General features: G+C 37.3%; 2 protein-coding genes across 2 annotated transcripts in view; one reads left to right on the forward strand and one right to left on the reverse strand.

Moving 5' to 3' along the window:
* Window positions 1-24,775, forward strand: part of LOC134542940 (neuropeptide CCHamide-1 receptor-like) — a 953,117-nt gene that overhangs the window by 405,598 nt on the left and 522,744 nt on the right. The window lies entirely within an intron of this gene.
* LOC134543289 (neuropeptide CCHamide-1 receptor-like) lies at window positions 9,981-12,796 on the reverse strand. Its single transcript, XM_063388199.1, has 2 exons — window positions 11,793-12,796; window positions 9,981-10,188 (listed from the first exon to the last, which is right to left on the reverse strand). The coding sequence occupies exons 1-2, from the start codon at window positions 12,794-12,796 to the stop codon at window positions 9,981-9,983; spliced, it is 1,212 nt and encodes a 403-aa protein (XP_063244269.1).

Raw genomic sequence — 24,775 nt, forward strand, 5'->3', positions numbered from 1 at the left:
ACACGTTAGAAGTTATAATTATATGGATTTACTAAAGTATTAACCTAAAATATTTTATAACACATATTATACCACTAAGTATATGTTTATATATTTGTTTTTGTCCAAACGAATGAAATCACTCTCTAAATAATTACTACAAAAAAAACCTTACCTTCATTGATCTGATTCAACATTATAATATAATTGTGTTATTAAAAAAGTAAATAAAATTCCAGTGACGAGATTTGAACCACGTCACTTGATGTTCATAAGCGCTACCTTTACCGCAGTGCTATCTTTTTCATTTTTTTTATTTTTTGTTATAAAAGAAGTGGGTGGCACAATGGCAAGGTTTGACAGTCACCAGTATGCCAATCATTCCCCCCCCCCCCTTAATGTTGTATTTTAATGTCACCCCGAGTCATGGTAAAATTGTCGTTGTTGTTGGTGTATTAAGACAACACAAATTACATCCATGTCTTACCCGGGATTCGAACCCAGAACCCCCGCACCGTAGCGCGGTACGTTGCCGACTACGCTACGGAGGCTGACTATCGAGCCTGTTGACTTATTGCAAGAAGAATATTTATAATAATAATAATTGAAATGCTAGTTTTATTGTGTATTTTTTAACTTGAGTTTTCTTTTCAGTGGCTATTTTAGTTTACTAAATATATTCCGGGGTAGTTTCACTATCACAAAGTTTCATTTGGCACTACAATACGTATGCTATGCACCTTAATGCTTAAGAAAGTGTCTATATATGTGTTTATGTTGCTACATGTGGGTCCACCATCTTTGTGTCACATTTCCGTCCATCGACTTCGTTACGTTTTCACTAAATTACTCCTACCAAAAACCGTATACTGAGAGCTAAGATGTTTACACATTAAAAAAAAAATCCGATAGGTTACATTACAACGGCATATTTTGATTATTACGACATGGAAAAAACTTAACATTTAAAGACTTTTTAGTTGTTATAGTTGTTAAGAATTTTTCATTTAATAAAATGGTGACGGAAGCCGATTGTTGCCTCATAGGTAGAGTCAGGGAAAAAAAAACTCGCGATATCATTTTACGATAGGTTAGAATCCAAACACATTTTATTACAGATTTTCAAGATGGTGGCCAAGATGAGCGACACGATGGTGGACAATAGTCGACTGACTGGTGATATTTACTGCACTCTAGTGGGTAATTAACAAAACCAATATGGCAGTAGTGCACATTCTAGCAGACGAAAACAAGATGGCAGAGCCAACATGGCTGCGATGACGTTATAAAGTGGAAGTAATATATGCCTTGGTAGTATTGGGAAGGGGAGGGAGTGTTTGTCTGTCAGTAGTCTTTTGTACTGCTCCTATGATTGGGCCACAGTTAAAATTAAAGGACTCTAAGCCAAAGAACAACCCTCAACTAAATAAGTTACGAATCACAAGCAACCCAGTTAAGAACAGGTCTCATGAGTTGGTACCCAATGAGCATGTGTAAGATTTTGTAGTCCAGCCTCTACTCATTGGTGATTTAATATACACTGAATATGGTGTTGGTTTTTCTTGAAGTTACTTTTAGTTATACTTAGAATTTTTTTTTACTTTAAATAAATATAAAACTTTTACATATATTATGTAAAAGACATGTTTATTGCAACTGCACTTGTTTTTTAAATTTCGAATTAACGTCTTTTTGATAGTAAGGTCATTAGAGACGAAATTACAAACCTGCACACATGGATGCTGGGAAAGGATTATGCTTAATTTTTTTGGCTTACGGTAAACCAGAGTCTTTAAACTTTCACTGACAAAAAAATTCGCGGTTTTCATGACCTCTAGGATAGATGCCATGGTCCTATACGTACTTGAGGAAAATTGCACCTTCTCATGACTCCTGTTAACCACGATGCTTGTGATACAATGTTTTCTTTGGTTAAGGGTTTTTAATTGGCTCAGCGACTTCAGGTAATCTGTGGTCGAATCACTAAAACGGCACGAAGGTGAACGAGTTTGTATTCTAGCCTATCACGAAATGAATCCGAAAATGTTTCCGGTCTCTAGTTATCACTAGGGGCATGCAGATTTCGCGAAAAGATTTCGAGACTAGATGAAAGTTGAAACACTGTAGCATCGTCTGTGTTTCGTTATTTGGCGAGTTTCTCTCAGATACATGTATATTATAACAGAAGGCCTGAATAGCCCGGTCAAACAAGGCAACGACTTCTCTCGCAGACGGTCACCAATCACAAGGAAGAAACCACAGGTGCGGGTATACCTCGTTGCAGTCTAATAGGCATTCAGATCTTTTCGCGAAAAATGCCTGCCCCTAGTTATAACACACACTTAAAGTCCCACATTCTGGCTCAGGGGTTAGAGCTTTTATTCTGGTGAGCCACCAGTGGTCCCTGTTTGGATTCCCGGCTGGATCGGGTCGAGTGAAATTTCCTCTCTCCTGTGGTCGGGACTGTGGGTGTCGATGCTGTCACTTGACCTCCATACTGCCGAAAGCAATGGTTAACCAGTGCAGGGTCATCTTCTACCGGGCGGACCATCTCATCATCTTCACACGACTGCATAGAACTGTCGTGGACTGCAAGGCTACAGATAAGTCGATATACTGTCCCTTACGTATGGGCTAGTTTTGAGGCTCTCAAGTTATAATTATTTTGATGGTACTTCACTTGTTGAATGTTACTATTGACGCCCTAGTTTTTAACGCTTTATTATCATGCCAACTTCATGGTCACGAGCCAAATTAGTTTCTTCACAATTGGCTTTTGATAAGTAGCGTCTGTTGTAGGATGCCGAGAAACAGGTCATGAGAAGGCTTATAAATAAATTTTCGACGCAGTGCTCTAGCGTGAAACTAATTTTAAGGCCATGCCCGAATTCTTCTAAAGTATAACGTACCTTCTCCGGAAGTGACATCACATAGGCTGTCCGACTGGAGTGTGAAAGTAAACAAGTAAACGAATCTGTGTACTTAAATAAAGTTAAAGAAAAGTCACCTTTTGAAGAGAAAAAATTAATGTTATTTTTGATCTAACATTCTAGTAATTTAAAGACTTGCAAATTAATTTTTACTTTAAATGGTACTGGTATTAATAATGTGAATAAAAAATAGTTGAACATGTATATAAGGAAGATTTTAGCAAATAAATGAACATACATACCGATTTAAATACGGAACAAAGGTATAATCATAGCGTAAATTGCATTCAATTCGCGTGACACTAATAAAGCATAGAAAATTACTAATTTAAGTTAAATATTGTTTATGCTAAAAAAATTGAAAAATGAAGTAATTATGTAAGCAACTGGCATGGCCTTCTTATTTATCTCATCTTAATCCGTGGGAAGTTTCATGGCCGCCGCGTGGTCCTGAACTGGTCTGGATCCGTCAAGTACGCCACAAGGGCAAGGTCGCAAGTACACAAACGAAAACAGCGTACCTGAATTCGGACGCGGCCCAAATGCCTTCTCCATGTTCACACGCTGTAAGTTCTTGTTTCATTCCAGCAGAGTGAACTAAGTTGTGTGATGATGATGATGATGATGATGATGATGATGATGATGATGTCACCGTGCTAAGTACTCAATCCTCTAGCACCAATCAAAGTGGCGGTGGTGGACATCCCAGTAAAGCAACTGGGTTCAACTCGGCAAGGTGATTTCCGCAATTACCTCGCGCGTTGCTGCGGGCGAATTCGTACCACATCAGTCCTTGCTGTGTCCCGGAAGTGTAATTTTTCATCTAGAAATTCAGGCCCTGCCGGGAATCAAACCGGAGAACCATTTTACCAGATGGCCAGTATTCCCGAATTCTGGCCATATCGTTTGGACCGAAGTTAATAAAATACAATTTAAAAAAAAAACTAGTGATTGGTCAAATCCTAATTTTCACGAATACTAATCTTGAATTTTGAATCCTGAAAAGTATCTCAAATATACTCCTCAAATCCTAATCTACGTCTCAAAGGTCAAAAATATAATTATGTACAAGAAAAAAAAAATTAACTAAGGCGTTGAAACATTCAACCCTTTAAATGTTTGTTTCACAAACTGAGTTTCCAGACTCAATACATATTGTAATTTTTTAATTATATAATTACATGTTAAAAGTGCAATATCATGAAGAAAATCATTTAACTAGTAAACTTCAGAGGTTACCATTCCATTTTTGAATTTTTTAATTTACATTATGCCCTCTAATATATATATATATATATATATATATATATATATATATATATATATATATTCAAACATTTCCCCCTCGAATATCGATTCCTTTGGACAATAAGTTTTTGATGGTATTTAAAGACTTGAGTGGCCTAGCTCTTAAAAAAATACCATTGCACAAAAAAAAAAAATTGGGGAGACCTGAGATATTGCCCGCTTTTATTTGCCTTTCCTACCACTCAAAACGAGTATTGCACTACCTGAATTTCTGCGCAAGCGTGCGGTGAATATTTTAATGCGAATAGTGCATATTATATTTCAAGAAAACACACAATTTACTGTGTAAAAACCTAACCAAAACAAAGCCAGATATTTGGAAGACGTACATACCTATTATGTTTAAAAATAACTGGAAGATGCAAAAAAAAAATTTTTTTTATACTGTATTACAAGCCACTGTGCTTTGTAGCTTGCAATTAAAGATTTCAAATAGCTGCGTTCATTGATATTTTATATTCCGTTTTTTTGTTTGGATTTATAATCTTTTTAACTTTTTTCAAAAATATAAACTTTTACAGAGCCATTCCTTAGTCATATATATATATGTATATATATATATAAATCAAAATACAAGTAAGAGAATTTTTCATGAATAACAAATTATTTTTTGGACGTCCTCCAGTAAACATAGACGGCAATGACCAATAAAGATGAAGGATAGGAAGGTTGGGTGTTTGTTGTTTGCATAGTTTTATTAGAAAAGTACATTGCATTTGTTTAAAACTATGACATACTCCATTCTGTGTTACAAAGTTCATTATGAATGAAAACGTATTTTAGGTACAAATAAACATCATAGTGAGAGAACAATACAGATAAACATCTTTCAATTTGCATACCAACGTTAACGACGATATAGTAGTCTTATTTACACACAGTCGTAATAGAGCAAGTGATTTTTATAAATTTCTACTACGCGCACTGACTTCCATTAATGTTATTTTTGATAATGATAATCGGTATTTGGCTTTGTTTTTGGTAAGCCATTTACAGTGAGCCGTATTTCCGTTACAGGTGAAAAACATTTTTTTTTGAGAAAAATCATGGTACTTTTTCATGCAACACATATGAATGTACAAACATGTAAATTAGTTGAGATTCAGTCTGTTTGTAATTAATTGTCAAAAAATACATCTTTTTGAATATACAAGGAAAATAGAACTATAATTCTTTCAGGTTCGAAGCGATATTTAAGTATTTTTACACGAAATAATAAGTATTATAAAAAATTATATGTTTCATTATGAAGTTGTGTTGCCAGCAACTGAAAATATTTATTGCACAACCATTTTGATATTATGTTTACATTTGAACAAACTGATGCATATTACTAAACAATACATCATATTATATACTACTAAAATACAAATTTTATTGGAATGCTTGAAAGTATTATATAATAAATTATATTTGCAAGGTAGTTTTTACAAAGACGTTGAAATGCATTACTTTATTTAAATGAAAAACAAAAAAAAGGTCACTACTAGTGCGAGAAAAATCAATGAAAAGAAAAAAAATTGGTGTTTACCAAACATCTAATGCAATTACTATCTGGACATACGTCATTGCAGTTTTGCACTGTTTGAAATGGAAACACTTCAAGAATGCAAAATAAAAAAAAATTTCGGCACAGCCTACAGGCATAGATAGATATCGAAGTACCTATTTATTCTGGAAATATTTTGGAAACTTCTATAAACTTCTGGAAAGTTTTAAGAACTTTATGTACATAACATATTTATGTTCTCCAATATTACAAAATTATCGATTAAATATTTGCTACGAGTTATAATCCGTTCAAACGGATGTGATACCTTTCATATTATGGGAGTTAAGGTTTTTTTTTTTGACGTGACAACGTCTAATAAATCGATGAACGCAGGCTGCACGCACGGAAAAGTGTCCCGTTACGCACATTGTTCCTTTATGCTGTGTCTCGTTACGCTCATTGTTCCGTTACGCTGTGTCCCGTTATGCTCATTGTACGCTTGCGCCGCATCTATCTCTCTTCCACTCGATTGGCCTATGCATCCGAGGAGAAGAAAGACAGCGGCAGCACACAACTTACATCTACACGTGAACTGTTTCATCGACTGTTTATAAAGTTAATGTGGTTTTCATTGCTTATTACAACAACAAATTCGGCAATAAAGGTTAATTATTCTTGCATTTTAAAAATCTGATTACTAGTATAATTTCAAGTATTTATTCTTTTATTATTAAAATATAAATGATTCAATTTTATTCATAAAAGTATGCAATCATTTGTTTTGTTTTGACGTCACGTTAAACTATCGCCCGTAAACCGGCTTTACAGACAACCAATTTTTTTTCCAAAAAAACCTTCCCCATTCCCTTTGGGCAGATATTTTCCATTAACAAACTCGACCGAAATTTTCCACTTCTAGATTTTATGTATCAGGTAAGAAGTGGTTTGTGAAAAATTGGGACAGTTTTCGTGTCCACAAAATTGTGATATATATATATATATATATATATATATATATATATATATATATATATATACTTTTGTGTTGACAATGGTTTTGGGGTCTATGGACCATGAAATGAAAAACTATACAAAATTTTCCGGAAGTCGCACCATGGTAACTGCTACAATAGGTAGTATTTCTTTGAAATCTACCTTAAATGAAAACAAGCAAGCCTAAACCAGATAATGTCAAAAGTTAATGTTTTTGATTTTTGATTTGCATTCTTGAAGTTTTTCCATGATAAACAGTCGGAAACTGCAATGACAGATACACAAAGAATTGCATTAAATAAAAATTCCCCGTTGCAAGAATTATTTAAAGAACGTTTACTAAAATTGTTTCTTGCTGAGGCACGTCAGTGTTCAGAAGATATTTGTGATGATTTAAGGTCACCTGGTTGTACACAGATTTGGTAAAGGCGATTATGGTGCGTGCTGTAGTAACTGGCAATCGACTTGATGTTCACAAGTGAGCATCGATCGTGCCGTTTGTTAGGATCGATCTTTCCACATTTGCTTCGATACAAGAAAGTGGTGCCTTATAGTTTGCGGTCACCAAGTATGCTATGTTTTAAATTGGTAATTAAAATTTATTCAAATCATTAACAAATAAGTTTTTAATTATTAAATACTAGATAGCTTAAATATAGAATAGTTATATTCTTTATTGAATCATTATTTTTTCATGATTCAATTAGCGTGTGAAATTTTAATTTATTTAATACTTAAGTTAAAAAACAGTATTCAAAGCAATACAACATTCATTTTCTAAAGTATTTTATTTAAATGCCAATAAATAAACAATCAACTGAGCGTATTTCTATTTTTTTCTTATTGAAGACAGCTGTGTTGTTCTACTATGGCAAAATATGTATACAGTACTACATAATACCCACGAATCAAAATTTTTTTTTCCTTAAGTATTCTGTTGATGAGTTGAACCACAAAATATTCGTCATAGACGACGTGGCTTTCCGATCTTTATATGACGATGATTTCAATTTCAGCCCCGCTGTCACGCTACAAACGGTACGGTAATTCTGTTAGTTTCAGGTGAATGAGTTTTCAACAACGCGTATACATATAATTATTTAGTACGAAAAAAAAACTTTGCCATTTATCGATGAATGATGGATTTTTTTTACTTTGGTGGTGTGGAGTTATAGTGATTACGATGTTCCGCTTATAATTTCTTTACCTATGCTGGTTTTAGTAATTGTTCGCTGCGCTCCAAGAATTTTAAACTAGATAAACTTATCATAATGTTTTGAAAAAAAAATTGAATTGGACTGAAAGATTGAAATAAGTTATTAGTTCCTCGTTGACATTAAAGTCATTAGAGTTATTTGAGGTGTGAGATGTTCAAGGTAAAGCAGTGACGGAATGCATTGGACCAAAAATGAGGAGAGATCATGAAGAAGAGGGAGTACCATGAGAAAACCCACCATCTCACGGCAAGTCCAACACATTTCCCACTAATGTAAAATTCAGGGTAGACCCCGCCAGGAATTGAATCCGGGTCACCTTGGTGGCAAGTGAATGGTCTGAAGACACTATAGACAAAAATTTGGTAAACGTACTGCAAATCCGTGGAATTTCATTGACTAACTGATAAAATTCCTCCAAAATGATTGTATATGAAGCAGTTCAAAGAATTCTTGTCACTAAAACTTTACCACTTCGTAGGAGATTTTTTTTTTTTACAGTTTCACGTTCGTAGTGCGCTCACCAACTTTGGGCATATGTTGTATAAAAAAGTACAGAAATTCACAAATGCAATATGAAATTTGGCGAAGGCTACAAATGGATGTCAATAAATTTCGAACAATACTCAAAACAAACCATTATTAACATTAATAAAATACCGCGCTATCTACAACCATAATTGCCTTTCGATTAGAACTGGATGCAGCACTTCAGCGGCATAGTGCATGGATAGACCACGTTACAGTCACGTTGTGGGTCTTGGGGCCAGTCACACCCCATACGTCAGTGGCATAACGCATGGATCGACCGCAGGAGTGCAACTGAGTCATAAATGTAACTGCCATGTGATGGAAATCGGGGATTAAGTCCGACCCTCCGAGCAAAGTGTCTGTTGCTTAAGGTGTCGGAACGGTTTGCCAGTTCTAGTATCCGAGACGGAATCCAAGAGCCTCGAAGAAAGAGTGTTCGACGCAAATACATAGCTTTTCTTTCCAAGGAACAAAAACTTGCCTCCTCATGGCACTGACTGTGTTTACCATGCAGGGGATCCCCATTTCTCAGCCATCCTCATTTGGCAAAATGAGCTAAGGAAGAGCATGCTATGCAGGTGATAGCAGACGGTTTTGGATCTTCAAAATAGGGGTTCGACTACTGAACTCACAGACCGTCTACCCATATGATTTGACGGGCATGTGCCTGGACAGCGGGGTAAGGGGCTAATACAGGCCTTAAAAATTTTCTAACCATTTTCGGGGAATTCCGAGGCGAGTAAAAGAGGATGCCTTTGGCTTCCTGCCTGGCCACTGGCGCGCATGTTGGCTTTACTTTAATTCCAACGGAACAAGTCCCATAGATTACTGGTAGTAGTGCAGGCCGATCCTTGAAGTGAAAGTTTACTGCAGGGTTTTCCCATCGGCTCAGGATCGGATTGGTGTTGGTCTCGCACTTGGCAGTTGTGCTCCTATCGCTTGGAGCACACTCAGAGGGATACCCATCATTATCGCTGAGTGGATGCAGTGAGCGGAGAAACAGCTCCATTACTAGATCAGGGCTAAGAGAGGTTGGCATCCATGGATCACGGGTTCTCTAGGTGACTGAGGTGTTCCAGGGTGATGTGATGGATCAGGGTAGGCGCCAGTTGCACTGGAATCGTGGATCTTGGCCTCTAGTCAACTATCTGATTAGCTGAGTGGACTTAGGGGAGAGGAAGGTGGTGTTATGGCGATGGCGATACTAAAATAGGTTGCCTCAGCCTCTTGTCATAGCCGGGTCTCCAACAATCTTCCTGATTACGATGAAACAGCGTATTTATTTCCCGTATTTAATGGGAGGTGGCGCCAGGTTATCCGTAATAAGTACTCTGCAGGTTGATAGTTGGAGAGATGGCATGAGACAGGTTTTGGGGCCTTGGGCCAGTCGCGCCCCTATACTTCAGCGGCATAGTGCACGGATCGACCACTGCAGCGCTACTGAGGCACGAATGTGACCGTCACGCGGCGAGTCTTGGGGCCCTGGGCCCGCATGCTCGCCCCGGGGCCCAGGGGCGACCCGGCCCGCCATTCTCATGTCTTCTCGGCGGCGAACAGCGCCGTGTGGGTGGTGTCGCAGCTCAGGCCGTCCTCCAGCTGCTGCTTGTGGTGGCGCCGCAAGGTGCTGTGGAAGTGCACCATGGTGTGTGACGACGTCTCGCACACGGTGCTGCTGCCGTCGCCCTTGCGCGAGAAGGCGCGCCCGCGACTGCCCGGGCCGCCGCAGCAGCAGAACAGGTACCTGCACGAGTGGGAAACTGAGGTGGCACTGCACACTGCACGGGTCCTGGATTCCACTAGCTCACTACTCGTCAGCGAATCCACCCGTTGCGGACAATCTCTCTTGGTGTAATCACACTGCCTCGGTAGCTAGCAACTCTTTCTGCACCAGCGAATAAAGAGTAAAAGACTGGCCTACTTCTACTTTTCTATCTACTAACTCGCCATTGCTGGATAATATTGATGTAACGATGTTGCTAATGATGTAAGAAATATTGTTATTATTGAGTACAAATTAAAAAAATACTAGAAAAAAGGTGATTCGCGAATATTATTATAATAAAACGCGGAACCACTAATGAGTGAGCAAGCGAGTAGAAGTCGTTCTGCATGCCCGATATCCTCTGAGCTGGTGAAGTGAACATTTTACTCGCAGGAGTATTAAGCAGACAAGTAGCTAGTTAGATAAAGAAGATTTGCAAGATGGTCAACTTGAGGGCAGGAAGTTTGTTTCAAGCTTAGCTACTCGGCACAAGCGACACCATCACCCACCATGCACATTAACACCCTGTGAAAACTTTCTGATGAGTTACTATGTGGGTATCGATCAGATAAATCATGTTTGTTTATTCATCCAGACTGCCAAAGGTATGTTATGTCCTTGAGACTCGATTTACTGTCTGAAATTTCACTAAACAGTTCACGCAAAATGCATCTATCCACTACCATCGACCCTCGACCTTCGATCCTCTACCCACCAATTGACTCCCTTGCCTTCTGCTTGGTGAAACTGGTTGGTGCCTCCAGGCGCAAGGCATTAAACTAGCATGCAGGTGTTTTTCGGCATTGCACCTGTTCAGGACTGCAACTTACAGCGATACAATTGATGGAAATTTTTCTTGCCTTCCAATGGTGCATTTCAGACAATATTTACATTTCGGACTCGACTACTGACAGGAACCATGGTTTACAACTGCACATAATTTAACTTAATCACAGCCTTCTTTACACCCATTATTACTGAAAAAACATTAGAATGAGTCCCAGTACAAAGAAATCATTATCATGTGATCAACAATTATCAAATAAGCTTGAACTTACTAAATACCACTTAAAATACTGCCAAATAATTTTTTTCACTTACAAGCTAAAAACAAAACATTAAAGTTTAACTTGTACAGGCAGGAGAAAAGTTATTGAATGCCACATGTAATCAGACAGATAAAACAGTTTTAAATAAAATGTTATTACGAAGCTCTGGAGGGCCAGGCAATTTAAGAATATGCGATGCACAAGATTTTTAAGTTGGCTCAGAACCACTTGTAAAGCAACTCAGCATTCTGGTGTTGGCATTGAAACAGCGAGATTTGCAACACGAAGTACTCATGGCCTATAGTTTATGTGTAATTTTTCTTATAAGTAATTGACAAGTTTCATTTTATTGACCTTTTAATGAAAAAAATACTTTGTGATTGACAAATTGCTAGTTACAACAAAAAGATTATGCAAGAAGTTCAAACAACCCAAATTTATATGCACTAATTACCCAAAAATTGGACAAGGAACCAAGGTGCATACGACCCAACTATGCCATGGCGGTGGGCTCCCAAGGGCCAAGGACCTCACCTGTTGAAGTGCTTCCTGAAGGTGCCACTGACGCAGTACAGCGTCACTGGATTGATGCACGAGTTGATGAAGCTCAGGCAGAAGCCAATGATGCGGAACGCGTGCCAGTAGTCATCGTAGTCTTGCTCCGACGTCGGGGAGAAGTGGAACCACAGGGAGAACGTGTGGTAGGGGAGGAAGCAGGCGATGAAGATGAACACGAAGGCGAGCACCATCTTGGCGACCTTCTTCCGCCCTCGCACCTGCGTCGACTGGCCCTGGAGCTCGCCGGGCATGTTTCTCGTGCTGAGCTCCAGGTGGCGAGCCATCAGCACATAGAAGAACGCGATGACGATCAGAGGGATCGCGTAGTAAGCCAGGAACTTGAACATCACGATCGCCTGGCGGTAGATCATGCCATAGTCGTGCGGGAAAGGCGTGCAGAACACGATAGTGTGGTTCCCGCCTACCAGACGGCTCTCAAGGTCGGAGAACAGGACCGACGGCAGAGCGAAGACCACCGCCAGGACCCATATCCCCACGGCGACGACGAGCGTCACGGGCTTGGCCGTGACGTGGCCGCCGCCGACGTGCCGGCGGATGGGGTTGACGATGACGCAGTACCTCTCGGCGCTGAGCGCGGTGAGCGTGAACACAGACACCGCGATGGACACGTCCTTGAAGTACTCGGAGAGCTTGCAGACGACGGCGCCGTAGGGCCACGACTCGACCGTGTATATGGTGGAGGTGACGGGCACGCAGGTGATGATGACCAGGAGGTCTCCCAGCGCCAGGCTGAAGATGTACGTGTTGGGCACGGTGCGCATGTTGCGGTGCCTCACGAAGATGAACACCAGCGTGCCGTTGCCTAGCACGCCGACGATGAAGATGACGGCGAACACGACAGGCACGATGTACGTCTCTGGTCGCTCCGTGTACGGGGAGTAATCCAAGGACTCGCTAGTGGTGACGACGGCCAGGTCATTCTGCGAGGTGACGTTGCCCGGTTTGACGGAATAAGACATGTCTTACACCTGAGATCAGTGGCAGTCACCGCAAGGCCACGAAGACAGCCTCAACCTGAAACACAGATTGCAACTAATTACATACAGCATTATTTGGAAGTATTTTGCATTAGGGGTTATTTGTAAGAAATTGTCATGGAGGAATATAAAGCCAAATTAGAGATGAGAGGAGTATTTAGAAATAGTACCTCCGGGGGCAGGGACTTACGGCTTCGGACTAGGATGTGTGTACTTAGACCTTCTGACGGTAACGTCCACTTCCCTATTTTTTATTCACACCAAATTTGCTCAAATTTCTGGTCCTTCCCCAAAAATTTCCTTCCCAAACATAAAAAAATTCAGAGGCTTGAAAATTCCCAATAATGGCCACCAGCCACTACTAGCCACCAGAAACGCCACTCTGGGGAATTTAATATATAGTCTGATTGGTGGGTTCATGCACGGCATAAGTGATCTTGGGTTGTCCATAATATTGTTTACTGTTAAGTTATTTTGTAAATGTTAGAGCTATAGTACTGTATATATCTTTCAGTGTACAAACATCGACTACAATCTGGAATGATGTCATCGCCGCCATCTTTTATTTCATCCTTACCTTTGACCCATGAAATTACCACCACCTATGATCAACACTCACGATGATACCACCTTCGGTTCATCAAAATAATATTTTAGATATTAGTAATCTTTGATTACTCACATTAATTCTATCTGCCATCATTATCTTTACATGATTTTAATTTTCTCATGGTCTCACTTATACAACCGCTATATCGGGCCATAGTCATATTCTATGTCCTCACTGCCATCTTGTATTACATCACCATTAACAAGTGAAACCCTTGCGACATAGAATATGACTATGTGCCCCGATATAGCGGTTGTATAAGTGAGACCATGAGCAAATGAGAGAGCAAGAGAAAATTCAAATCATGTAAAGATAATAATGGCAGATAGAATTAATGTGAGTAATTAAATATTAATTATATGTAAAATATTATTGTGATGAACCATAGATGTTGACATCGTGGGTGTTGATTATATGGAGCAGTAATTTCATAAGTCAAAAGTAAGAATGAAATTCAAGGTGGTGGCGATTACGAAATTCAAGGTGACCGTGGTAACGTAATTCAAGATAGTGGCAGTGATATTATTCAAGATGGCGGTCGATGTTCGTACACTGACAGAGATATACAGTACTATAGCTCTAACATTCTCAAAAAACTTAACATTAAACAATTAAATAATTACACATGCCCAATCAGATTGTATATTTAATTTCCCAGATTGGCTTATCTGGTGGCTGGTAGTGGTTGGTGGCCATTATTGGAATATTTCAAGCCATTGAAATTTTTTATATTTTAGAGGGAAACTTTAAGGGAAAATAGGAATTTTTTGGAAGAAAAAAGAAAATCATGGGTGGAAAACGGGCTAATTTCTAGCAAATTTGGGGGAATAGAATAAATTTTTGGGGAAAACGGTGACGACAGAGATCAAAGGTCACACATCTGAATCCGAACGAAGTCTCAAGTCTCTCTCTCCAGATGTACTATAACTATCTACTGAGGGGGCATGAAGCCAATAAAAAAGAGGGGAGGGGCAGCTGTTGCACCATAGTGAAAAGAAATTTTTAGGTCAACCTTTTGCAACTTCCGAAAAATTCCTAACGTTTTTTTTGGTTTATGTTTCCTAGACCGAATAACCATTGTCATCTCTATTGTCTCTATATACATTTTTAATGGACACGATAACTTCCGTAATTTGTCACAAGTTACTTCCAGACTGATACATTAAAAATAAAATTTGTAAAACCTCGTTCGTGTTCACCAATGAGCTAACTTCAACTAAGGGAGCAGAAAAAGGAATGATTTAAAGATAAACAGAAAAACCACTGTATAAGTATAGTACTTAAATTATTGAATCCGTTTGAAGTTTTTTGTTCTTATCAAGAAGAAACGTTTGAGTGGATATTATGGCCCTCATATAGAAAAGAACAATTTTCCAATCATGGCCTGGTTTTCGTACGTCTTGTTTGGCTCACTTTCGCTAGCACATACTTCATTTGACTCTTCCAATACCTGCAGAGATTATAAACATATGCCATTACTCATCATTTTTTTGTAGCATAAAATCATAACTGACAAATAAAATAGTAAATATGCGCAGAACACAGAAAACAAGACAAGATGAGATATTGCCGATTGAGGAAATAAAATATGTTTCAAAGAAGGAATTAGTTTCGGTAAAAGCAAAAACAAGCACCAAATGATCGAGAAAAACCCTGAATGAATGAAGAAAATTGACGCATCAACGAGGACAAGTTACTGACAACAAGCAAACAGAGCCAGCACAACGAATACAGTACAGGAACAAAGCCGGCTTCATTTTACGGAACTGTTGCGACGTTTATGGAATTTCACTCTAAAAAAAAAAGTAATTTTCCTGAACATGAACGTAATGAAGTGTCATTATCAATGCTTTGTATGGGATATTTACTATGCAGTTGTTAATTTTCTGTACATTTAATTTTTCTCTCAAAAAATTAGGAGAGAGACGACAGAGTCATGGGAAATATCGTCACCCAAATTAAGGTTAATAAATTCCATATTAAGGAACGTTACCAAACCTTTATTTTACTGTGTACGATCTGTTCCCTTCATTAAGCACTCTACAGATTCAAAAGATTTCAGTTCCAGTAATGTCACAACAAAGGTTTTAGGTTTGTCTTGTAAACACACTACCGCTACCTGGCCGGTATGGACGGCAACCCTTCAAAAAATTTCGCCAATAATTCCAAAAGAAAATAAACGATTTGAGTTACGAGCAATTTTTGTCAAATTTTCAAGAGCAACGGATTTACTCGTAAACTGTTATGTAGTAAAATAATTGCGGAGACGTACTTTTCACATTTATGTATAACTGAATAATTTATCAATAGTAAACTGTTTTGACGAATTTCAATATTTGTAAATTTTATAATAATTTAAACGAAAGAGAATAAACTGCGAAACAAGTAAAAATATTGCAAAAGAGAGATAATTTTCAGATTGCAAAATATTTTAGCGCTTTTATAAAAGTAACAATTAGCACTCACTCCGAAGCAAATAATAGCTTTAAAGAATCTGTAGGTTTGTGGACGAGCTGTCGTTATCAGAAAATTTTTTGTGAATGGCACATCTTGCGAGCTATTTTGGTCGGGACTCAGTGGTTGGTGGCTTGAGTGTGCTGGGAACCATTCAGACGAGCTATATATAACCGTCGAGCACAAAACCAGGGTTTTACCTTCTCCGTCTTGTAATTGTCTATAGGCCCTCGAGTAGCATTGTCTAGAGGCTGAGCCAATTAAGAGTGACCTCTTTGGAAGACGAGGGAAGGATAGATGAGAGCGAAGGTCAACACAGAGAGAGAGAGAGTGAGAGAGAGAAAGAGAGAAAGAGAAGGACGTTGTCAGAAACAAGCTTAGTGGTGTTGAGGGAAAAAAAATCTATTCTGTTCTTAAAATTTTCAAAATGGGATTTCTAGCATTGTGTTATATGTATTAGATGTTTTACAATTCGGAGAACAAGCTGACAGGATGATTATGATTAAAAATAATTTGCAAAAAATGAAGACTGGCTAGATCGTAAGTACGACAATTCGCTGTGAGCTCATTTGCGACGCAACATCAGAGAAACAGTGGTTTTAAAATCTAATATACTGTGATAATATAATAAAAACAAAGGGTCCGTTTACTTATGCATTCGCGTTAAAAGTTATATATAATTGGTGTAATAAAAAACTAATTTTAATTTTGCATTCAAATAATTAATAGAAATAAAATTATAAAAGGACTGGAGTGATTTTATAAATACGGTTGGTAAAGTAAAAATTCAATCAAAACTCAATTTTTTTAATTTAATATTTAATATTAAATAATATAAAAAACACGTAAAAAATTAATTAATTTAGTAAAATTATCGAGAGACATTTTAATTAAGAATTTATATCAATGCATCTACCGAATGTTAATTTTATTTTAATTATTTTATTTATTTAATAAAATATAATAAAATTACTTTATAATTTATAATGCAAATAAGTTCTACATACGGGAACATAACCTCACTTATATAAATACAATTGAAAAAGTTTATATCACAAATATATAACATATTTTTTTTTTCATTATAAGGACCAGTATTCAATATAAATCACTAAATTATATGATTTAAAAGCACATATATAATTTTTATCCTATGTAGCATTTTTTCATCATGGGAAAATTTTGCTACATGGTGCGCGATCATCGTAAATATTCACCCTTATCATTTTTTCATAACGTGTCTAAATAAGTATAACTTCAATTAATTCAAGAAATTTTAATTTTTTTCATTTGATTTTATATGTAACAAAATAATTGTGCTGAATTCATGTCAGAACACCCATTACCCGATGAAAAGACTATATTTATCACGTCTTTACACAATTAATAATTTTAGTTGCTAATTTATGGCATCGTTAACCATCTTACGACACATAATTGTATTCACACTCAAACAAGAGACACTTTTTTTTTAAATATACGTATTGGTTTTGTATTGAGCTTTAAAGATGTTTCAGATATCTAAATCAGCGCTGAAAATGGGATGTATAGAATATTTAACCGAAAATTGACAAAACTACACAAGTCATTCAAAATGTTGTCCATCACAAAAAAAAGGGCCAACTTCGTCAGTTGGTGCGCTAAAGTAAACTTTATGGTAGTGAAACAATCCTAGAATACATTTTGTAAACTTGAATAGTCATAAGAAAATATAATAGCAACTTTAGAAATATTTACAATTTATTAGCCAAGAAAATTGTATTGGGACGAACATGGCGTCAAAGATATTTAAAAATTTGTTGGTTCTCTAAATCATTACAAACGGAGTGATATTTTTCAGGAATTTTTAAAACTAAAATTTGCCGTCTAATAATCCTGGTTTTAGAATACTGCCCATCTTATTATAATTCATTAAATAGCAATACTTTAAAGTTTTCGCACACTTAAGAAGTTATATTTCAATAACATTACCAAAAAAAAGTAACCTGAAACATTTTAAAACACATTATGACACTAAGTATATGTTTGTAAATACTTCCTACAAACAAACATTATTGAGCTGATTCAAAATTATAATATGTTATAATGTTATTAAATAAAGTTTTAAAATAATCCTAGGGGCGCATTTTGAACCCCGTCCCTTGAGGTTCAAAAGCGCGTGTTCTACCACTTAGCTATCGAGACATGTTAAGTTTTGGGAGAAAACTGTGTTGTCAATACTGTAATGCCATATTGTTAACGTATTTTAAAAATTGGGATTACGTTTTACTATGACTATTTTATTTTACCATATATAAATATTCCAGGGTAGTTTCACTATCGCTTAGGCCGGAATTCCTAGTCACAAATATAAGTAAGGGTTAGGTGTTGAATATGCTTCACCTGTACTCTAACCGCATTCCTAGTGCATGATAGGACACGGCCAGTTACTCATTTTTAGGGAACGGATTTCGGTGTCCTATCCGTGACCCATCTGTCGTCTAAATTCCGCGCAAGCCCACAGCTCACTTAAACGTTGATTTCGTCTAGAAGGCGGATCCGCGTCTGGCGCCATTACCTCGTATATATTCAATTTCGTGAATATCACGGGAAGTACCAAACGTATTGGTGTGCCAAATGAAACTTTATGGTAGTGAAACCATCCTGGAAGACATTTTGTACTCTTTAATGTTCATAACAAGATATAACCGCAACTTAAAAAGTATTTGAGAAAATTAAAAACGGGGTTAATTTTTGGGCGATGGTGCTGCTATCTCTAAGATATTTACAGTCACAATTGTATCGATGGATCTGTAACGTCTGCTAGAATGAAGTTGGAACCAGTTTATAGACTCGCGCAGGGCACCGTTTATTAAAACGGTTGCAGATACGTTTCCTTACTGGGATTCGATTTGGACACGTTCTGGAATAGGCCCGCAAGTTAGGTTACGATTGTATCTCAACAAGGCAGTGCTTATTCGTTACCTTACCTGAACGTCTTGGAATACCGGCCTCAGTTGTCGACCAATGAGGTAGGCTGTTTGGGGAGAGCCAACTAGTCCCAAGGTGTGCACAAAGAATTTCTAGATGGGACCTTGATGATAGCTGGCTTCAAACTACTCTACCCATACGCAGGGACATCTGTATTTCGCGAATACATTTCGTGTCAAGGTATTTCACAAAATACGTTAGCTTTTATCCTGTGGTTATTGGCTGAGGTCGGGGAGAGGTGTCGTCCCGCTCTTGACGGGGCCAATGAGAATGTGGTCACCGTACTGCTGCACCCTCACAATTTGCCATGACTCTTAGAAAAAGCTACAGTGTTTTGTGAAATACCTTGAAATGAAATGAAATCGCGAAATACAGGTGTCCCTAACCCATACGGTACCAAAGTTCCTGACACATTTCTGTATTGTTTCAGGAACGTTGCATCGTTCAGTAGGTCGATATTTTTGTTACTCACTAAGCCGATCGGTGCGGTGATTTATTTCTGGACTCATTATTGAGGATCCGGGTATGAATCCTGAGTTTCCTGAAACAGCTCTGGGAATGAATTAGAGTAATAGAAAATAAAGTTACCTATTCATTTATTTTATAAGGCAATTTCACTGAGATCTTTCGATTTTTTGGTTTCAAAAATTGTAGATATTTTTCCTAAAAAAATAAAAAAAATTCAAATAAAAATGTCAATCTTTGGCTGAATAATTTAACTGATGAAGAGGTTTATTTAAAATTTAAGTAAGGTTTCATATACTTTAATAACTTATATCCTTGCAAGTTTTGCCTTTAAATATACATTTTAAACTTTTTTATATTATATTTTTTTTTGCTCGTTTTAACTTTCAACTTTATAAAAAAACAATGTAAGTAGGTATTCATAACTTATTATTTATTTGTCAAAATTTTTCTCATTTTTAAAATGGCCAGAAGACTAGATGTACTCACACAAAAGCTTTTTTTTTTTTTTTTTTTTTGCGAGAGCTAAAATTCCTGTTTAATTTAGTGAAATATTGTCAAAGTTGTAAAAAAAAGTGGAAGATAAATTGAACTAAAAATATTTGCTGTCCAATGATCACGGCAGACCGGTCTTCCGAACCGCTTCATCTCTAACGAGCTCGCTGTCGAGACGCGAAGCAAAGTGTGCACGTTTAGGCGCCCGCTCAGCCAGGGGGTATTTATGTAAATGAGGCGGGATGATAAGTGCGACTCTCGCTAGTGCTTCTAGCACAGTTTCGCCTTTAAACACAAGACTGTGATATGACGTGCAGTTATCTCGTCGTGCACAGTGCAACTAAAGAAATTAGAGTGGTAACCGTAACATCGTATGTCGGTAGAAACGGATATTAAGGTGTAGTGCAAGTCCCTTGAGTGGTTTTAAAAATCTCTACCATTTGTTTCACATCTAAAAATTTCTCCGAAAACTCGCTTTTTAGTCAATTTTTCACTCTTATGTGAATATACTTTAAAAACAAATACGTAACAAACCACCCTCAGCGAATCCTTAAATGCTTTTCACAAACAGATCCCAGTCAGATATATTGAGCAGATTATAAAATGCGCGGTTTCATCTGAAGCTCTGCACATTGCATGTGTCGGCAAAATGAGTAGCCTATTAACATAAGCGAGCCGTAAGTACCACAAAGATCCTATACTTAGGTTTCAAACCGAGAACCCCATCAAGTTGAGAGTTGAGCTGCAAGAATCAGCGTGAGCTTGAATGGGTCTCACCGTTTAAGTGTGCATAGTAACGCACCTTCTTTGGGCTGGAAGGGTTATCGGAGAAGGGGGGTAATTAAGGGGGAGATAGAAGAATGTAAATACATTATCTAGGTTTCAACAGATTTGTGCCATAACATATGTTTTTTGTAGTTTAATTTTGGCTACTTGGCTTCGTTAAAACACAGTTCCTTTTTGGGAATTCATACAAATGTAATAATAATTTCAACAGATTTTATTTCATTAGGAAATATTTAAATGTATGATCCCTGTATTAAGGAAGGAAAATTGTCAATTTTACACTTTAAACAACTGTTACGTCAAAACCAAGACGGCATCTGTCTTACTATCTCTCCTCATCAAACGAACGTAAATTTTCTAAATAACTTTAACGTCTTCATCTGCAGAAAACGTCTTCAACGACCTCGCCAGCCTTGATAACGGTTTTTCTGCTGAGGGAGTTTGTTTGTCGACTGCCGAGTCGAGTGCCAGTTATACGACGACTTGGATGGGTTTGGGTGGGGGAGGGGGTGGGGGAAGTAAACACTTCACGGGACGTCTTTCTAAACAAGTCGCGGAGGCAGAACGGGACTAACAACCTTTCACGTTCCCAGAGTCGGGAGTTGTGTTTTGTGTAGCAAATTGAAGACTCGGCGTCATCTGAAAGCTCTCCGGTTTCTGAAACGCCCAATTTACGAGCGCCAAAGTAGACAAATCTAGTGGTTCTAGACTACAACCGTTGTCAGCGGGCGTAATGCCTAGCCGTACCTCGTAAAAAAATAATCAAATTTTTAGAGCAGCCGATCTATTTGTAAGCTTCGTTTAGGCCAGTGTCACGCTATGCGGTTAAAACGGTTGCGGTTGCCAGTTTATAATGGGTAATATCTTCTAGGTAAATTGTTTGCGGGTTGTATATTGATAAAAATTTTTTTAGTGCATTCATGAGACGACTGCATTGTGCACTCTAAGAAAAGCGGTCAAAAGAATATTCAGCCAAAAAAAAAAAAAAACCGCCGTGGTGACAGACGAAGAATGGCGTAACACCAAGTTTGAGCTACGGAGCGAGATGATTTGTGGCATTGAATATATATATATATATATATATATATGATTGTGGTAAGAACTACGATGGGATCACTTTCTGTATAATCCTGGTTATACTACCCTGATATCTTTTCCATATTCTCCCCGAGATAGCTCCAGGCGGATGCTTGGTTGTTTGTTACTGAGGGAAACGGCCGAGTCCTCACCCCCCCCCCCCCCCCCAGCGGTGTTGTTTACTGCCGTCTCTAATGGCCTCGTTATCCACGAGATGCAAACCCTAACTACAAATTAAAAAAAAAAAAACTAGCCTAGTTGACAAAATACTAGCTATGAGAGCGAGATGTCACGGACATGTGTGTTTGTGTCGTTATAGATATAGTCGAAGTTATATGAAACGCTAAGTTGTGCGAATAAAATAAAAGTCCAAGGTAGTCAATAAATCCATTAGAATAACTCGTAGTCAACTACTCACACAAAACGGACGTCTGGAAATAAAGGTAGACGTGTATAATTTTTTCCGATTGGCGTTTTGGAAACACACGTGACTTAATTCCTGTCAATAAAGGACACGACGGAACCAACTGGCGAGACCTAACGTTTGTAACATCATGAAATGCATTTTTTTAGACTGTACGTAAAGCGTCTATGCCAGAAATTTAAGGAGTTCGAATGATTTCTTTAAATATTTCATTTTATTCTGTACGTTCATTATATCACAATTAATTTCTGTTTTGAAGTTATATTGCTTTAGGGGCGTTGTTGTGAATGAAAGTTTATCTTTCGTCTGCTAGCGCGCATGTGCGAATGGAACTACTTGCGAACGGAAGTTATACTTCTTTAGGGGCAGATCTAAAATAATATGGCAGATCGGTGTTTATTTATCCGTCTGCATTGATTTCTTGAACTATAAGTGTTAAAAAAACAAACTTTAAAATAGTAAATTCATCCTGTAATCCTTTTGTTATAATTTATAGTCATGACAAGAAATAATTTAACTTAAAAATATGATAAAATTCTGACATTAAATTGAAGATAATCATGTAGTAAGATATAGCGTGGCACATAAAACATCTCAGAGACTAGAGAAATGTTTAAATTTATTCGACACCATGTTGATTGAAATAAATCCGATATGAAATTTTTACTATTAAATATTAAATTTTAAATCTGCTCAAAGCTAACAATGTTTGTGTGTAGGAATTATTTTCATATTTAAGTCGTTTAAGAAAAAACTATAAAAACATATACTTAGTGTGTGAGTGTATGTGTTTTAAAAAGTTTAAAGTTAATTTTTTTTAATGCCATAGAAGTAAAGTAACTGATAACGCCCGAAGGCCTACATTAGTACACAAAAAACTAATTTTAACAAGTTTTGCTAACCGAACGTTTATTTTATTTAGGTTCTTTATAAGTGTTTTATAAGGTGATTACTAGTTCTTTGGATGCATAATTTTTAACCTTAGTTGAAATATATATTAAAATATTTCTGTACCGCTTGAAACAGTCTTCCGTTTTTTTTTTTTTAAACACTGGTCAGTCACTCGCACAGTTTCTTGAATGTACGAACTTCCTTAAGCAGCTACGAAGTGTTGGCAAACTCGCCCCTTCAAACTTTCCTTTCCCAAACTCTGTAGCGTCGGGAAAGGGGATTTCCACCCCGGCGGTTACCTCACCCGTGGGAGGAAAAAGGAAAGAAAACACTGTCCGCCCTTCGCCCTGCCGCGAGGCCCTCGCCCGCGCAGATTCTCAGTTCGCGTCTGGCAAAGTTCCCACCCTGCGTCTCCTGCGAGGTCAGCCAAACCGCGGGGCTGAAGGAATAAACTGGTGGGTTTGCGAGGAACACCAATGTTTCTGTTGTACGTGAGGAAAAGCACACTGTTAAGATTTTTTCACCTTAAGTTTTCGATCTCACAAGCCAAGTCGTTTTATTTTTGACGTGACAACGTCTAATAAATCGATGAACGCCGGCTGCACGCACGAAAAAAGTGTCCCGTAACGCACATTGTCCCGTTACGTTGTGTCCCGTTACGCTCATTGCACGCTTGCGCCGCATCTATCTCTCTTCCACTAGATTGTAACAACCATCGATTTGACTTTTTCGAGGCACATTCAACTTGAAACACTCCCATTCGTTTCTTACTTTTCCTATCATCGTCCTATCCTTAACAGAATAACACAGATTGGAAGAAGTTAAATAGCAAACATGTATAAAAGTTATAGTTAAAATAATCTCTTCGTTAAACTAATAAACATATTTGAATTAATGAGTGCAAATAAAAGTAAATTTATCAATTAAATTATAGATTTCATTTCGCTCCTTCTTTGTATCCATACAAAATAGTGATAATTCAATAAAAATGATTCAATTTTATTTATAAAAGTATGGAATCCTTTCATCAATGTTTTGTTATGATGTTGTCACGTTAAACTATCGTCCGTAAACCGACTTTGCAGACAACCAATTTTTTTCGTTTTTTTGGGTCATAATTTTTAATTGACTAATTCTAAAATTTGAACTTAATACCTCCCTTGCAATTGTTGTTCTGAAAGAAAAAAAATTTCCACCTATAATCACAAAGTGTAGTATCGTTGGTGTTAAAAGGCGCCCAAGTCTTCGTAATTATCATCTCTTGCGCGACTTTCTACACCCATGATATTTCACTAAGTGAATATATGTTTAAAATATGTGTGGCAGGGCAAGTAGGTATCGAGTTAAAATTTATAGAAACAAATAAATTAAATAAATTAAATAAATAAATTAATTAATTAAATAAAATATAAATTAAATAAAAGTAATGACGAATAAACTTAAAATAATTACCACATTTGGTGTGAGACTGAGCCTTAAAACCATGAAGGACACCGGTTACAAAGTATAAATTTCCGGCTTCTGAATTCACCTAATTTAAACATGAGAATCAATAAAAAAAAAATTCAGGAACTGGGTAAGTTTATAGAAAAACACTCGTCTTACTTCTACAACGGGATATGAAAAAAAAGAAAAAAAGAAATTAGAATCCGCTGTAGATTTGACGAAGAATCAGTTACATGGAATCACGAGGAAAACTTCATTTACTTGAGGTAAATTCCACGTCGAAATTTCCGTAAATTAACTAATTTATAGCAGTGGGGATTTATGTTTCTTTTCTTTTGGTCCG

This window comes from Bacillus rossius (assembly GCF_032445375.1).
Source record: "Bacillus rossius redtenbacheri isolate Brsri chromosome 9 unlocalized genomic scaffold, Brsri_v3 Brsri_v3_scf9_2, whole genome shotgun sequence".
Classification (NCBI taxonomy): domain Eukaryota; kingdom Metazoa; phylum Arthropoda; class Insecta; order Phasmatodea; family Bacillidae; genus Bacillus; species Bacillus rossius.

Excerpts from the sequence above, each read along its gene's own strand:
- LOC134543289 (XM_063388199.1), bottom strand. The coding sequence starts at position 12,796 with ATGTCTTATTCCGTCAAACCGGGCAACGTCACCTCGCAGAATGACCTG. Across the intron at positions 10,189-11,792 it reads TTCAGGAAGCACTTCAACAG|GTACCTGTTCTGCTGCTGCG; the intron begins GTGAGGTCCTTG and ends CCACTCGTGCAG.